The following is an 18,177-nucleotide window of genomic DNA, read 5'->3' as shown; positions in this document are numbered from 1 at the left end:
CATACACACACACCCGCGAGCACACGGCAGATACCTTCTAGAGAGATAGTGTCTTAGAGGTCTGATATACATTAGTATTAATCTTCGGAACCACACAAAATATATTATTCCCATTACACAGCTAGAGAAACTGAGGCTCCAGGACACAAGTAACTGATACAGGGCTCTTCATTCACCTACTCTATGCCAGGCACTGTACCCATGTTCCAGGAGCTAGGGATGTGGTTGAGTAAAACAGATAAAGATGCCTGTCTCCGTGGAGCTCACATTAAACTGGGGGGAGACACGGGATGCCTGGGTGGCTCAGTTGGTTAAGTGGCTGCCTTCGGCTCAGGTCATGATCCCAGCGTCCTGGGATCGAGTCCCACCTCGGGCTCCCTGCTGAGCAGGGAGCCTGCTTCTCCCTCTGCCTCTGCCTGCCACTCTGTCTGCCTGTGCTCACTCTCTGACAAATAAATAAATAAAATCTTAAAAAAAAATAACAAAAACTGGGGGGAGACAGATAATAAAAAACATACAAGTAAATGATCAGATACTGTAAATTATGATAAGTTATATGTATAAAAATCCAGGGTAAGGAGGAGAGAGGATGTTAGGCGGTCACGGAAAAGGTGGCATGTGAAGGCAGAGAACTGAAGGAGGCTGGGGGGTGGGGAGACAAAGGAACCCTAAGGCGAGTTGTTTGGGATGAGGCGGGGCACCTCTAGCATGTTCAAGGATCAGCCAATAGGCCAGGGTGACTGAACCGACATGAAAAAAAAAGGAAGGTCATCGGAGGCCATGGGATGCAGAACATACACAGTTAGGACTGGACTGGACTGTGAGAGAGGAAGTCACTGGAGGGCTTTCAGAAGACTGATATGGTCCCCGTCACCCTATTTTTAAGGGAATTAGAGCTACATGCTCCAACCGCGTGGGCACAGTCACTCACGAGCACAGGACTTGACAAGCAGGTGGCAGCTTCATGAGCCAAACAAGGTTCCCCATGTTCAGGGAAGGTGGGCACATGGGCTCACCAGAAAACCATGGGCTACATTTCAGGGTGACTCCCCTCTTGACCAGGAGCCACTGTATGGTGTACAAACTGCTCCGCTGTGTCCTAGATAGGACTGAACATGCTAAAGGAAATATAAGGAGGACACGGCTCAAGTAGAGATGTCCAGAAATAAATACAAATTATCCCAGAGGCACACTCTATTTCCTTAAATGATCCCTTTGCGAAGCAGATGGGAAGGACTAGGAGTAAAAGCTAAGGCTGTGGGAACAAAAACGCTTCTCAGGTTATGGAAATTGCCAACAGGCTCTATCACCATCCTGGGGAAGAAAGTGTGGTTATTCCTAATATCCCTGTCACATTAAAAACAGTAAGCAGAGAATCACAGCCACATAGCAAGCACGGCTTCAGAATAGCAAGAGCTGAATGCCTAGGCAGTGGAGTCCAACTCTTTAATTCTGATGAAATACATTGAAAGCCAAGGCAAACAGAATGAACCTCAAGTAGAGATGTAAATATTAAAGCCGTGGTTTCTCCTAATAAGCAGAGATCCTCTGGTTATAATAAAATGTTCAGCAGATGATCATTGCTAAGGATCACTAGTATACTTCCTTCTTTCATGATAAGCCTTTGACACTGTTCTCTAGGAAAGCACACATCCCTCCAACATTCCACATGCTTCTGCTGGAGGACACAGGCCACCACCACTCTAAGGTGTTGCTGTTCTCAACTCTAAATCCAAGGGCTCTACTAGTACTGCAGTTAGGAGTATCATCCTTTGGCACGACAGATAAGAACACCTGGTAAATTGTATTTTGGAGCTTAGACCTAAAAAAGAAAGAAGCCCCTTGCTTTTCTCTTTAGATTAATTTGACAGGGATAGTATTAAATGGGATATCAATTTTTAAAAGGTTCTGGAAAATTATAAGGACAAAGTAGTATTTCAGAAAATTCAGAAAAAAATCTAATTCTTCCAAAGAAGCTCAAGAACTTTCATTTCTACATATTCCCATGTAGTCATTTTCTATTTTTTTTTAAAGATTTATTTATTTTTAGAGAGCAAGAGGGAGCATGAGCAGGAGGGGCAGAAGGAGAAGAAGAGAGAGAATCCCCAATATGGGGCTTGATCTCACGACCCTGAGACCATGACCTGAGCCAAAACCAAGAGTTGGATACTCAACTGAATGAGCCACCCAAGCATCCCTCATTTTCTTATCTATGTACATTTTACATAGTATCAATTGTAGTAAGTATACAATCTGTATCCTGCTTTTATCATCTAACATTTTAACAATATATTTTTCAATGTTGCTAATTCTAGTTATCATTATCATGCTAAGGTCATAATGTACTATTTACCTAACTTAAGAGAACTATTTTGGTTCCAACTGAATCTTATTATAAGTAATGTGGGAACAAATATTGCTTTAGTTTCTGTTTTTCTAATTTTCCCGATGTCCTTGGGAATCCTAGGTCAAAACAAATAAATATTTTTATGGCTTGGTCCATAACGGTAACTCTTTTTTTTTTTTAAGATTTTATTTTGGGGGGGACTCCTGCTCAGTCAGTTAAGCGTCTGCCTTTAGCTCAGGTCATGATCCCAGGGCCCTGGGATTGAGGTCTGCATCTGGCTCCCTGCTCAGCAAGAAGCCTGCTTCTCCCTCTGTCTGCTGCTCCTGCTGCTTATGCTCTCTCTCTCTGACAAATAAATAAATCTTTAAAAAATTTTTATTTTTTTGTTTTTATTTATTTATTTGAGAGAAAGAGCGAGCATGAGTCAGGGAGACGGGCAGAAGGAGAGGGAGAAGCAGACTCCCCACTGAATAGGAAGCCCAAAGTGGGGTTCGATCCCAGAACCCTGAGATCATGACCTGAGCGAAGGCAAACACTTAATTCACTGAGCCAGCCAGGTGCCTTTACGATTTTATTTAAGTAATCTCTATACCCAATGCAGGGCCGGAAATCACAACCCCAAGACCAAGAGTGCACACTCACATTCCACTGCCTAAGCCAGCCAGATGCCCCGGTAAATTACTTTTCAAATATGTCATTACAACTTGCACTGCAAACAGCTTCATTGAAAATAAATATAAACCAGGACATCAATTAAATGGGCCAATCTCCAGTTTCGCAGATGAGCAGCATCAGTGTGAACATCAGCTATGTTCTGGCACACTATCCATGACAATGCCATTTCCTTCTTCATTGCTCTCAGGAGATTTGACCTCGAGTTATGCAGAACCACGTACATCTTCCTTCCACGCAATTTGCTATGATACTCAGACAAGACATAATAAAAAGAAATGACCTGCTATTGACCATACATACCTGTTGGCCAGTCACCTGAAATGTTTCCTCTGCATGTATACAGGTTATTTCAAGAGGTTCTGTCCCAGATATATGCCGTAACAATCGACAGACCTATGAGACAACATTTGAACTGAGGGTATAATACTTAAGACTGGAGTTAACAGTACTGTTTGGTATACTTGAGAGTTGCTAAGAGAGTAGGTCTTACAAGTTCCCATCACAAGGAAAAACGATTTTCTGTAACTATATGAGGGCGATGGATGTTAACCAAATTTACTGTGGTGATCATTTCAAAATATATATATATATGAGATCATTATGTGTATACCTTAAACTTACAGGATGTTATATGTCAATTATACCTTTAAAAAACTATTTTAAAAAACATAATCATCAAATCTGTTTTAAAGATTTTATTTATTTATTTGACAGCCAGAGATCACAAGTAGGCAGAGAGGTAGGCAGAGAGAGAGGAAGAGGAGCAAGCTTCCCGCTGAGCGGAGAGCCTGATGTAGGGCTCGATCCCAGGACCCTGGAATCAAGACCTGAGCTGAAGGCAGAGGCTTTAACACACTGAGCCATCCAGGTGCCCCACCAAATCTATTTTAAAACAGAGATGTATCTACAGTCATTTTAAGAATGCTCCCTAGCAGTTTTCATGTGTAAACAAGTAAAGGAGAGGAAGCTAGTCCACTTAGTCTAAGGACTCCTCTAACTGCTAGTCTTTGCGATTTGGTGAGCCAGGCACAGCAGGTAACATGGAGACAGCTCTGTGGTTCCTATCTGTGCATTTACATACATGTTGGCTATATACCTCATACGCACAAGTTATACACAAGTTAAGTATATATTTTTTTACTAAGAGATATCTGGTGTTTTCAGTAAGTGGCAGGCTTAGAATATCAATTAATAACTGAAATTACAGCAAAAGTGACAGGTGAAATCCCAGTAACACCCAGAAAGGTCTGGGCAGAACAGAAGAGGTTCAGAGGAGGAACACTGGGCTGAATGTCTTTTCTCTGTCCGTCCACATCCACTCTCCTTCCTTCCCAAACTGCTTTATGCTCTGGGACACTGACATTTGTGGTCTCCAGCTCCGTGGGGGCAATGGGAAGGACCAGCAACAGACCAGCAGGAATGCAGAGCAACGGCCTTGATTCTCATGCTCTTTCCCTGCAGGGTTGCCTTGGGCTGTCTCTGTGTCTAGTCCTGAAATCAGAACCTCTCACTGTGGCTTTCTGAAAGACTCTGTGACCTTCCAGTTTCCAGTAACCACTCCTTCTCCCTATGAATTTGGGCCTATCAGCAGTACCAGCTCTATCACTAACCCCAATCACTGCACTCCCACGGTTCCCCTCACACCCTGGCTGTTCAGTTGTAAACAGCTCTTCTATTAAAGGCTCTTTAAATTATTCTAATTCAAGTGTGCCATCTCTTTCATGCTGAGACCCCCACAGATTCAAATAGAAACAAGGTCATACACTGTGTCTGCACTGCTCTACTCCAAAGCCTAACCTCTGAGAGAATAAGGACAAGAAGATTAATAAGTGCATCTGCAGGTTCCAGCATTTTCTGTTGTTTTGTTTTAGAGGTCAGACTGTTGTTAAGACAGATAAATATTATATCTTAAGATTCCAAAGGAGACAGAGAAAATGCTCATATAAGTTACCCAAAAAACCATATTTGAGTTACTACCCCTAATACAGCTATCATGAAACCACAATTTCTTTAACAAACGAACCGATTACTCACCTCGACAAGCTGCTCTTTCTGTTCAGAGAGTTTACACGCATATTCAGCCAAGCCTTCTAAATTTCCTTCTACTCCAGTAAGTTTTAATGCTTTTAGTACCACATGATCGGCATGGTATTTTAACAGATCTGCTGCCAGCTGGGTTGCTGTCCTATGGAGCTGCAGATGTGGGGGGTGAAGGGTAATGAAAGAAAGACAACAAACAAGCCGGTTTTGTCATCAAGCATCTCACAATCACTTTAAAAACGAAAAAGGAGCAACCTCAATGCGTCCGCACTTGGTGCACTGAAAGGAAAGTGTGCAGCAGAAGCTGCGCAGCACAGGGGAGCCTGTCAGTTCTCCCAGGGTGGGAGAGACATGGACATCTTTGAGTTTCCTCCTGTGCGTAGAACTGTTGTCTGCAGAAGACGAGCTGCTCGGCTGCTGTGGCGTGGCGGGGCCCTTTTTATCCTGCTATTCACCAACTCTTGGCCACGCAGCTGCTCTCTTACTTAAAAAATGCTCCCTTTGGGGCACCTGGGTGGCTCAGTGGTTAAAGCCTCTGCCTTCGGCTCAGGTCATGATCCCAGGGTCCTGGGATCGAGCCTCACATCGGGCTCTCTGCTCAGCAGGGAGCCTGCCTCCTCTTCCTCTCTCTCTGCCTGCCTCTCTGCCTACTTGTGATCCGTCTGTCAAATAAATAAAAATCTTTAAAAAAAAAAATGCTCCCACTACTCTAGAGGTTAGTAGGCAACACACCAGTATTAAGAGGACGGTATTCAGATACTACGAGGAAAGGCAAATGGCAGTTCATGATCAGTAAGATTTTTCAATAGACTTTTGAAAAGGTCTTGATGTGAGAGTCAATCTGTTAGGTATTCAACAGAATTTTATGAGATACCCAGATCATGGAAGACACTGTATTAGAGGCTGGACATACAGACAAATAGGATACACTCCCTTCCCTCAGGGGGTTATAGCCCATCTGTAGTTGCTGTCTAGAACTTTACTCCCCAACTCTTAGGTCACAGGATAAATGACAGACAAACCCTGAGGCTATATTTGACTTGGGATGGATTTTAATCACAGCCTACTCTCCGCAGATATCTTTGGGTACTATTAAGTCCAAAATCTTCGTTTCATCCTGCTTTTTGTTTAAAAAAAAAGAAAATGATAAGGCAGGTTATTCTGGGGTTCTCCAGGAAGAGATCATTTTTAATACCACTGTCCTAATGAAAATCTGACTTGAAGGAAGCCTATTGAAAGAAGTGATTTTTTTTTTCCTGGAAATAATCCAATGTCAATTCAAATTACAGGACCTTCTAAAAAATTGACAATAGAGTAGTCTGCATTCACGCAATCAAGTGAGAATAATTACAGTCAGAAACAAAGACATGAAAATGTACTTTCCTTTGGAAACTAAATGCCACATAAGAATTTTAAGAAAATTTATTTAACCATCAGGGCCTTAGAGAATATCTAATGCCAGCCCTTTATTTTACAGACTATGAAAGAGGTCCTTAGAGACTGAGTGACTTGCCCACAGTCACGTAAATCTGAGTGGTTCTAGAGACAACTTACCACCACGCCTAAGGGAGGAAGGGTGAATAAGCTCTAAGTTCTGCTCTGGGCAAAGAACTGACCACCCGGCTTTACAGACACTGTCTGCCTTAATCCTTATACAAATTCATTCTAGGCTGATGTTGTTGCACCCATGTCGGAGATTAGGAAAATGAAGCTGGTGGAAAGCCGCTCAGTCTATTATCAAAGGATTTTCTCCTCATACTGATAGTCAAATTTTAACAATAATTTAGTTAAAGTTGAATGGGCTGGAAAAAATGGATAGGCTTTTTTTTTTTTTTTTTAAACCAAAGAAAACCATAACATCCTTCTATGTTTAATAAGATGTTAAAACGAAGGTTTCAGTAGAGGTCCATACTAAGTAAGATGTGAAACAAATCATCATGTATATAATTTATAAAAGAAAACCAAAACCCAATTCCATTCTCTTGAACCCCTGACTGCAAAAATATAAAAGAATAAAGGAATTAGAGATAAGGAAGCTCTGTCTGGACTGCTGACAGGTGTGTTCTGAGCATTACCTCCAGGCACACCCCAGGGTAGAGGGAGCAGGGTGGCCGGGAGTTGCAGTGAGGGGCTCTGATGAACACACTCAATCACCCAGGAGAGACAAAGTCAGCTTAACCAGACCCCAAAGCATTCTGTAAGGGCACCAATTTCAAAGAACTTTCCACCTCCCCCCCCCTTCTCTTTTGGCCTTGAGCCACACTGGCAAAGATCAAGAACTGAAGCTAAGGGCGAGGGGTGGGGGGGCAGAAAGCTGTGAAAAGAGACCAGAGACCACACCTTTCCCAAAAGCCCTTGGTGCGGCTGGGGGCTGGGGAACAGGGGTAAGTCCTTAATTGAAGGACTATCAAAATTGCAATTTATATATTGGAGAACTCATTCTAATTTTGGAACTGAGATTTTGTTTCATCACCTAAAGCATGGACTGGCAAACTTACTCTGTAAGGGGCTGCACAGGAAATATTTTAGGGTTTCCAGGCTGCACAGTGTCTACTGCAACTACCCAACTCTGCTGTTGTGAAAAAACAGCAGACAATATGTAAGCACATGGGCAGGACTATGTCTCCCAAAACTTGACTTAAAACAGACAGCCTGGCTGTAGTTGGCAAACATCTGACTTACAGTGACTTTCAATTGCTTTAGAGTGATCAAATGAGTCAGAGATGGCCCAGTTTGGCAGGAAGCAGGGAAATCTCAACCAAAAAAATATTCTTAAAAATCAATTACATTAAGGTTATACTTTATATGCAGCAAAACGTACCAAAGGTACAGTGTGATGAGTTTTGACATTTGTATCTTGTAACCATCACCACAATCAATATTCCATACATTTCCTTTATCCCCCAAAGTTCTCCCATGCCTCCTTGTAGTAAATATCCCCCAACTTCTGATCCCAGGCAGCCACTGATTTGGTTTCCATCACTATACATTAGTTTTGCCTTTTCTAGAATTTCCTCTAAATGGAATTACATATATACACATCCACTCACACACAAACACACACTCGTTGGTGTCTGACCTCTTTCATTGTTACGTTTTAGTGATTTATCCACATGATTACCTGTATCCATATTGTTTCTCTTCATTGCTGAATAATACTTGTTATAGTCATACCAAAATTAATTCATCGATTCCTCTGTGGATGGAAACTTAGACTATTTCTAGTTTGGGGCTATCATAAATAAAGGTGTTATGAACATCTACATACAAGCTTTGAGAAGGATGGCACGAAAAAAACAGTGGCTTTAAAATGGAAAACCATCTTCTAGACACACAGACATAGTAATACTAATGCACTTCATACATACTATGTCACATGAAAATTAGCAAAGGTTTAAAAGGGGCTAAATTTCAAACTATACTTACTTCTTTCTTGAGTTCATTGAGACTGTGACTGATTTTCAATACAGCAAGTTCTAGTTCTTCAGCAATACTTTTTGTTTTCTCGTTTTGCTAAAAATTAAAAAATATACATATATATAGTTACCTCATCTTTTTAATCTGGCAATTCCAATTTTATTTAACTACAAATTATAATAAATGTTTAATATCATTCTGTGCATTATAAAAGTAGGTTTTAAAAATTCACCTATTTATGGTTAGAATGGAAAATAGAATTTTAGCTCTCTAGTTATATTTTCCCATTCTAACTATAATAAGATAAATTTTTAAAATCTCATTTCTTTAAAAAATTTATCATGTCTAAAATGAATCTATTTTATCTTCTGCCAAGAATGCTCATCTCTTTGCTCTTAATGGAGTTAAAAATTAAAATCCTATTTACCTTTAACTCTCTATATATAAATGTCTCCTTCTCAGAAAGGCCTTTTCAGATCACATAAACTAGGCCCTCTTCTTACCCATTCTAATCTTTCTCTAAGTAATCTAGTTTGCAATTACATACTTACTCTTTTAATTTTTTCTGTTTAAACTTGATCTTCCCCACTAGGCCCTGGTAAGCTCCATGAAGGCTGGGATCACATTTATTTTGGTCACTCATGAATACACAATACCTGACACAGCAAATGGAAGGTAGTAGGTACTCCGTTCTTTGAACAGATAAATCTAAGTCAAATGTCAATATCTTCAAGCAGTCTTCTTGATTCATCTCCCTAAATATAAATTTGCTCTCCTTCAAATCGCCGCAACACACAGTCTGTACCTCTGTTAGGACACCTACAGAACTTTCTGTACTTGTCTGACCCCTTCCCACACTTTTCTCCATTGCAAAATTCTTGCAGGCGAAGATTTTATCTTGTTCACCTTTAGATTTCTGGTGCCTGGCATATAAAATGCACTCAGTAACAACAAAAATGAATGAACAAACAATAATACATCTGGCATGCCAACTCAGAGATCTGAGCGCTTGTGAAATATGGGAAAGGTGCTAACTGCAAATTTAAGTTTTGACAGACTCGGACAGAGAGCATTTTCTCTTTATGTTGACTTCTTCTGTTGATGCTTGGGGTTAAAATTTAACACTGAAACAATCCATGCTTCAGGTTAGATATCACACAGATATTTCGAAGTAATCACAAAATGTTGTTTTTAGCCCTGACAGCACTCTACTCTAGGTTAATTTCCCATTGATATGACCATTTGCTCTGTTGCAGTTCCAAGGAATAGGAGAAAAATCTTGATTTATATCTACTCTACCTTCATAAACCAATCTCTTTACACAAAAGTCAACTGCTCCTTCATTTGCTGTTCTCAGCCACATTCACCCCTCGGTCTTTACTGCCAAAGCTTTTATTCATAGGTGCGAGATTTGTTCCATCTATGCTTATGTTGTAAATCACATTAAATACTTTTTTTTTACATAACCTAGGTTGAAGAAATGAATAAACCGTGTGGGAGCGAGAGTCTCAAGCTTCTACCTCTCCATTATGCAACCACTCTCTACAAGAGTCTGGATACAAGCGCTCTGTGCTATATCCCACTCTGTCTGTCCTTTTTTTTTTTTTTTTTAAGATTTTTTTTTTTTTAATTTATTTGACAGAGATCACAAGTAGACGGAGAGGCAGGCAGAGAGAGAGAGAGAGAGAGAGAGAGAAGCAGGCTACCTGCTGAGCAGAGAGCCCAATGCGGGACTCGATCCCAGGACCCTGAGATCATGACCTGAGCTGAAGGCAGCGGCTTAACCCACTGAGCCACCCAGGCGCCCTTTTTTTTTTTTTTTTAAGTAAATTCTATACCACATATGGGGTTCGAACTCATGACACCAAGATCAAGAGTCGCATGCTCTCCCATAAGCCAGTCAGGTGCCCCCAACTCTGCCCATCTTTACCATTCCTGCCCACATAACCTCCCAGGCTATATACATGCCAGTCTATTTTGAATGGCTGCTCAAAATCTTCCACCAGGAATCAGTACAAGTGTGGAACATCTTTTACCTGCTTGCTGGATCTATCCTTGTCTTCACTGCATCTAGACTTCAAAAGGTTGTCTAAACTGTTGTGTCTGTAGGGGCGCCTGGGCGGCTCAGTTGGTTAAGCGTTTGACTCTTGATTCGCGCTCAAGTCATGATCTCAGGGTTGTGAGATCGAGCCCCACCTCAAGCTCCCTACTGGCTTTGGAGCCAACTTAAGATTCTCTCTCTCCCTATCTCTACCCACCCACCCTTCTCTCCTTCTCTAAAAATAAATAAATAATATAATAAATTGTTGTGTGTGTAAATGCAGTGTCCTCAGAGTTAAGCACTATACACGTGTGAATGGCTCTGCCAATAAGACTCAGGGGACAAGAACCTCTCTAGGTAAGAAGCATTTGGGGGAGGAATTTTCCAGAGGTGAGTTTGCCGGACAAGTGGAGATGACGGGATGAACGCGTGGTAGTGACGGTGGTACAGAATCCAGGCTAGCAAGCCAGGTGAGAAACTGAGAAACGACAGGTCTAGAAATGTCAAGTACCACGAGCGCAGGACAGGAAGGATGCTCTGGGCCAGGAGGGAGGGAGAAAAGGGATAAGACATCCTGCCCCACTCCAGACCTCCTTCATACTCCTGGTGATTATGCTAGCTTCCACGGCTCTCAGAGATGTAGGGAAGAGCTACCCTGTAGGGTTTACTCTGACAAAAAGGGCTCTTACACTCTGAATCCACACGGACAGTAACTGCTGCAGGTCCAGTCTCGCCTGAGTTGACAGTTCCAAGATGCGTTCCCTGCGCTCGTGGCTGGTGTAGGCAGAATCAGTGAAGTCCTCAGTGCGCTCCAAGATGACTTCCAGAGTCGCAAAAAGACTCTCTTTCGACTGAAAATAAAGATTCTCCCGAAGAGCTTCAATATTCATCTGAGAATGAAAAGGATATCCATCTCCATGAGTCAATATTCCCACCTAACCAAACACGCTGTAACTTCTAGCAATGCCCAGAGAGACGCTAGCAATTTCCTTCCCTGTCTGAGGGCTTGGGGGAAATACAGCCTCCAGCGATGACTCTGTTCTCCAGGACATTGCTCAGGAGCCACACCAGCCACGCAGAGATTCACTGCAACAGCTGCCAACACAACACTCCTATGAAATCAGTAAATACTGAGGCAGAAAAGCATGATCATGTAGCAACCGGCAAAAAAAATGAACCTGCCCGCAGGTAGAGAATCTGCATCTGTGAAATGCTGAGGCAAAGTCCTGAAAGACTTGTTACACCCAAATCTGAACTTGTGCTGAGCCCAGGGGCCAGGGTGTGGAGGATGTGGGTATGGGAAGGGCTGGGAAAGGCACCAGTTTTCCCTTCCTTAATTCAGCAAAACTCTCCAAGTCCCCAAATTGATCTCTCAACATTTTGTTATACACCGGACAGGACCTCTCTACCAGCATCATCTTTCTGAAATGCAAAGCTTCTGCTAGTGCTACCTCCCTTTAAGTAACTCCTTGCGGCCTATACAATTAAGCTCAAATTTCTACCGCATAACACAAAATCATTTAGGGTCTTGATTTTATAGATCTTCCTGACAGTATGTCTCACCACCTCCCAAGTTCCCAAACAACCTGTCACTTCAGCCACCCTGTGCTCAGAGTTGCCCACACATGTGACAGACATGTGTTCTCTGGCACGTCTCTCTCTCAGGGGTCTAACTGACACTATGACACTATAGCTATATCTAACCTCCAGCCTGTGAGGTGTTGTAAAAATATCTTGGGCCAAGAGGCAATCGGTGGTGATGACCAGGACTGGCTCACATTGAATGTGCGGATAAGAATAGCTTACAGCACGGATTGCATGGAGCACTGGGTGTGGTGGAAAAAATAATGATACTGTTAGGCTGAAAATAAATAAATGAAAAAAAAAAAGAAAATTCAAAAAAAAAAAAAATAGCTTACAGCAACTGCCTTTGGTTTAGGTCAGGATCCTGGGATCCCAGGATAGAGTCCTGCATCAGGCTCCCTGCTCGGCAGGGAGTCTACCTCTCCTTCTGACCTTACCCCTTCTCATGCTCTCTCTCAAATTAAGAAAAAAAAAAAAGTTAAGGGGTGCCTGGGTGGCTCAGTTATCAAGTGCCTGCCTTTGGCTCAGATCATGGTCCCAGAGTCCTGAGATCGAGCCCCACACTGGGCTCCATGCTCAACAGGGGACCTGCTTCTCCCTCTCACACTCCCCCCATTCCTGTCCCCTCTCTTGCTGCGTCTCCCTCTATCAAATAAATAAACAAAATCTTTTTTTAAAAAAGTTAAAAAAGAAAAAAGAATAGCTTACATTTGTTTAGCACTTTAAAGTCCTTTCACAAACATAGACTCAAGTTAATCCTCGCATCTGACCCATTTTCACAGGACCCATGAAAATACCAAGATTTGGGAGGGTCAAGAGGCCACAGCGGGGCCTGCTTCCTCTTCTCCTCTTGGCCCAAGGTGTAATAGTAACCACCCCATTCAAGGTAGACAGCATTTTTTTTTAAAGATTTGTTTATTTATTTATTTGACAGAGAGAGATCACAAGTAGACGGAGAGGCAGGCAGAGAGAGAGAGGAGGAAGCAGGCTCCCTGCTGAGCAGAGTGCCCGATGTGGGACTCGATCCCAGGACCCTGAGATCATGACCTGAGCCGAAGGCAGCGGCCCAACCCACTGAGCCACCCAGGTGCCCAGACAGCATTCTTTTTAAAGATAGGAAAGAACATGGATAAAAGTCAGGTATGGAACTGACAAAGCGCATCTGAGAATTTAGAATTGAAACAATTACAATATAAAAATCAGTCATGTTGAACACACACCATTTATGTTAAGGTTTTTGGTTCTCCCCTTTGAAAGAGCATACACATGCTTTTAAACAGCAACTGCGTAGAGTTGTTTTTTCAAAAGCCATTCATTTATACGGTTTCCTAAAATTTGTCCATACATTCCCAGTGCCGAGCACAGTAACATATCCAGTTTCCATCTACAGATCATACTCTCCACCAATAATAATGGTTAAGATGCCAACAAGATGCCCAGTGACAGGGAGACAGAGTCTCTATTCCTCATAGCTCTGTCCTCCAGAATGCCCGATGCTGAAGGATCAGCAGCCAGAGCGTCCAGAGTAGCTGGCAGTAGCTACAGGCGCAGCACTGCCCGAGTTAACCTGGAACCCAACTTGGCACCAGAAAGCAACAGACTTGGCTCTAGGCCTATTTGTTTCCCTAATTGTCCTTTAACCCTTGAGAAAACATCTCCCACCTCAGCCTTTATTAAAAAAAAACGGATTAGAAAAATAATCTCTAAAATCCCTTAGGTAATAAAAACTCTCAAAACAATGACTGGTCTTTGTAGCTTCTTTCCCCTCAGGAAGAGATGTAAGGCAGGGCCGGCTGCGGACAAGCAAACCCACAGGCACAAACTGCAAGGTCCTGGACTTTGGGATTAGAGAGTCCGGGTTCTAAAGAAGGGTTTCACCACTGACTACACCTTTCCTCCTCAGAAACACAGTGATAAGAGTACCCACCTAACAGGGAAGTTAATGATTAAATTAGATACTATTCATGAAGACAATGACCCCTAAAAATAACTGGCCTTTCCATGACTTTCTTTCACCCCATATTCCTACCTAAGGAGGAGTTAAAAAGATGGAAGGGATGTTATCCTCGCTGCAGCCCCTGGCCTATTACATAACTTCCAAGGGCCCTAGTCTTCCCAGTTGTTAAATGAGAGGTTGTACAAGATGACTCCCTCCGGTCCTCCTCAGTCAGACCCTGCTCTGACCCAGAGAGCACCTTCCCCAGCTCTCTGACTTCCCATGAGAAGCTCTGCCCGAAAACGGTGGGGATTCTGTGTCAGACCGCCTGGGTTCAAATCCTGACTCTGGCACTTCCTTGCTGGCAAATTACTTAATCTCTATTTCTCAGTCTTCTCAACAGAAGAGCAGCAATAAAATTTTATAGGTACACACATGTAAAGCATTCAGAACGGGGTTGGCACAGAGTAAATGCTCAACAGTACACATTAGCATGAATTAGTGTTCATTCTAGGTTTGTTTGTGTTTTTCTAAGATTTTATTTATTTATTTGACAGACAAGAGATCACAAGCGGGCAGAGAGGCAGGCAGAGAGAGAGGGGGAAGCAGGCTCCCCGCTGAGCAGAGAGCCCGATGCAGGGCTCGATCCCAGAACCCTGGGATCATGACCTGAGCCGAAGGCAGAGGCTTAACCCACTGAGCCATCCAGGCATCCCCATTCTAGGTTTTAATTAACATTAACACTATTACTATTACAAGAGTCTCCAAGTCTCCACCGTGGAGCTCAGAGAAGAGCAGGGATTCCAAAAGAAATGATTTGCTGTCTGTCATCAGCCTCGGAAAGCTCAGCACTGCTGATTGGGCAGGGAACACCTTTCTGTACAGAGGACAGGAGGCTCCCGAAGCATGCAGTGACACAGGGCCCGGGGAGCTACTGTAAGCCCAGCCCAACGTTCTCCGTACAGACGACGCTAAACCAAATGCTACCGAATACTAAGTTTACACAGAGTGGCACTGTCTTGAAGAAAAGTATCTGCTTTTGTGAAGCATCTGTTCTAAAATATTACACCAACACATGCATACTACATCTAGAGCTGTTCCTCTGATACGGAAAGAAAAAAATATATCTTCTCCCCATTCTTACCTTGAATTCTTTAATTCCAGTAAAAATACTGACAGATGAAATGTCAGTCTCTCCACCTGGTTTGCAGTCAGTCACGATTTCTATCACCTTATCTAACGCCACTTTCATTCGGTTAAATACTCCTTCTTTGTTTTTATGGGCTGATTCGCAGTTGGGATGCCTGAGACATGTCTTCAAAACAATTGAGAATGTTTATTTTCAGACTGGGCCCATACCATAATACACAAAATCTGACAGAGAACTTGTCATGCTAATAAAAATGATTCTTTACCAAAATCTCCCGGGTCCCTGGCTCACCCAGCTGCTTCTCCTCACTAAAAGTGGAAGCAGGATGAGTAAAAAGCGATAGCAAGGTTAAGTGAAAAAGGCAGAGTGCAAAACTGTATCTTTATGCTTCAATAAGATTACTTAAAATTGGGGGGGGGAGAGACTATCTTCATCATGATTAAAACTATTTTTAAATGTTGCCTTCCAGGTGTGAAAACTAAAAAAGAGCGGGGACACATGACCACATGTTCTATGGCAGCGGACATATCTTTGACTTTGGAAAATGGTGTGAATGAAAGCTGCTCAGGGGCCTGGACGTGAACAGAGCCTTGCCAGCGGGCTCCGCGGAGGCTTCGCTACGCCAGCCCAGGGTAAACACCATGAGCCAAAACCGCGACTGTATGAACAAGCGGCTCCTGAGCGGCGGACGACTCTCCTCTCCGACTGCACCGCGTCGCTGGCCAGATGCGGTGCGGAGTCACCAGCACTTGACTGACGACTTCGCTAAAAGTAGCAAAAGCAATCAGAGGTGCGGATTTACACACTATACAAATTAAAGGCTGGATTACTACTCCACTGTTACTTAACAGATTCTAAGTCTCCTCGCTGTGTCGGGAGTACACGTGCGGGCTCCCCGATGACACCGGCACCCCTGCAGGCAGGGACCTGCGTCACACGCCCTGACTCGGCACCTCCATGCCACCTTCCGCAGGGGGGCGCTCAGGCGGCGGGGACTCGAGGACTGACTGCTGTCTGCAGGGCGGGCGGAAGTTGGCCCTCTTGCTGAAAGGTAACTGGGATTTGACTGCGGTAGCCTATGTTCCAATGTGTCACTGTGATCTCTTTAAAAAATGTGAAACATAAATTGGAGGCATATAAGCGGGTAAAACAAAAGCGTCCCTACCTTTGAGGCTGTGAGAAGCATCATTGTACACTTTTCAAGAACTGCCCTGGCTGCTGCCATTTTTGCCTTTTTCTTCTCGTCTTTCAGATCCTAAAAATGAAATAAAGCCACTGAGCCGTCTAGGATCCTGTAAATAACTTCTTGAAAATTCATTTATGCAACAAGAATCAATTGAGTAACATTGTTTAAAAAGTGACAAAGTAAAAAAAAAAAAAAAAAACCAGGATAAAGTTTTATAAAATGCCAGCACTTTGATCTAAATCCATCAACACAGTGTATGGAAAGAAACAGGTGCCCTTACTGAGGGCGGAGAGCCAGGACGTGAGACGGAGCAGGGGGGTGATGCCTGGCACCCCACACTCTGGTGGCCTGCACACTGACGATCTCGTGCCCACACCAAAATCCTTCCCTCCTGACTGGAAACAACCTTCTTATTCTTTACTCCAGTAAGAGCAACCTATTTATCAAGCATTTGTACGCTATTATTTCCTTTAATTAGATATTTAGATGTCAACACTTTCAGAGACCATGTCTGGTTAAACTTAACCAATATGCTGCTCTGAAATTTTTTTTTAAGATTTTATTTATTTATTTATTTATTTATTTTATTTATTTATTTGAGAGAGAGAACACAAGCAGGGGGAGTGGGAGAGAAAGAAGGAGGCTTCCCCAAGAGCAGGGAGCCTGATGTGGGGCTTGATCCCAGGACCCTAGGATCATGACCTGAGTCGAAGGCAGGGGCTTAATGACTGAGCCACCCAGGCGCCCTGCTCTGAAATAGTCTTAAGATGTTTTCGGGTCTCTCATTTCCTCCAACTGGATTATGAAGTCTGAAGCAGGCGCTGTGCTTTGAATTTTTTCTTTTAGTTTCTCTTCATAGAGCCCTTGATAGGATGTATGCTATTACAGAAAGTACCTAAGTGCTGTGATCAAATCTAGAACGAAACACTCTTATAATAATTTGGTCACAGCCATCTAAATCAGAGGTCAGCAGCGATTTTCAACAAAAGGCCAGATAACAAAGTTTTCAGGTTTTCTGGGTCAGAGAGTCTGCAACAACTAGTTCAGCCACTGCAGTGTGAAAGCCACAGTCCGTAAACAAGCTAACATGCCTGTGTCCCAATAAAACCTAACTACAGACACTGAAATTTGAATTACACAAGATTTTCACCAGTCGCATTAGTCAGTCTTCCCATTTGTGGGTTGTAGGCCATACATAACACCATCTATTATACAGTAATAACAAATGAACGAAAAAAATTTGTTAGAGGGCTAGTCAACAGGACAAAAAGAGGTGTCCATGAAACCAGGCCAAGACCCATCTTCCAATTCCAGCCACAACCAGGAAAGTTCATGGCCAACATGACAGTCTTTAGGACTGTTCCAAAAATCTTAAGGGGTCCCTTATTACATATCTAACTTGCTGACAAGATCAACTCATACATGAATACCACAACAAAGAAAAGTCAACGCTAGATACAATACAGTCTTCTGCCTCCCTAAATTTAGGAGCTTATAGTCTAAATTGAGGAAAAGACCTATAAAGAACTAATATCACACTGTAGCTTAAAAACTATAGGCTCCAAGATCAGACACAACGAAGTTCAATCTGTTTGGTGAGTGACCTTGGGAAAGTTTATTATCCTCACAGGTTCTATCTCCTTAGCTGTGAAACAGTAATAACAACACCTGCCTTACAGGAATGTTTTCAAAATTAATGAGATGTTGTGTATTAAGTACCTAACACAAAGCTAATGCAAATAAATAAGAGCTTGACTTATTATTACTGATTCTAATGGAGAAAACTGATGGAAATAGATAA

At 42.7% G+C, this 18,177-nt stretch overlaps 1 protein-coding gene across 2 annotated transcripts in view; it reads right to left on the bottom strand.

The window, feature by feature from the left end:
* CTNNAL1 (catenin alpha like 1) overlaps window positions 1-18,177 on the bottom strand; it is a 64,084-nt gene that overhangs the window by 18,574 nt on the left and 27,333 nt on the right. For both annotated transcript variants that reach the window (XM_032307542.1, XM_032307541.1), the window contains exons 5-10: window positions 16,356-16,445; window positions 15,185-15,355; window positions 11,210-11,410; window positions 8,489-8,575; window positions 5,057-5,215; window positions 3,323-3,415 (exon numbers count right to left, since the gene is read on the bottom strand). In XM_032307542.1, the coding sequence (XP_032163433.1) occupies window positions 3,323-3,415; window positions 5,057-5,215; window positions 8,489-8,575; window positions 11,210-11,410; window positions 15,185-15,355; window positions 16,356-16,445 (801 nt within the window). The remainder of the gene's footprint in view (window positions 1-3,322; window positions 3,416-5,056; window positions 5,216-8,488; window positions 8,576-11,209; window positions 11,411-15,184; window positions 15,356-16,355; window positions 16,446-18,177) is intronic.

Source organism: Mustela erminea, chromosome 12 (assembly GCF_009829155.1).
Source record: "Mustela erminea isolate mMusErm1 chromosome 12, mMusErm1.Pri, whole genome shotgun sequence".
Classification (NCBI taxonomy): Eukaryota; Metazoa; Chordata; class Mammalia; order Carnivora; family Mustelidae; genus Mustela; species Mustela erminea.
Note: the sequence above shows the minus strand (reverse complement) of the source record. Positions and strands in the feature narration are given on the sequence as shown.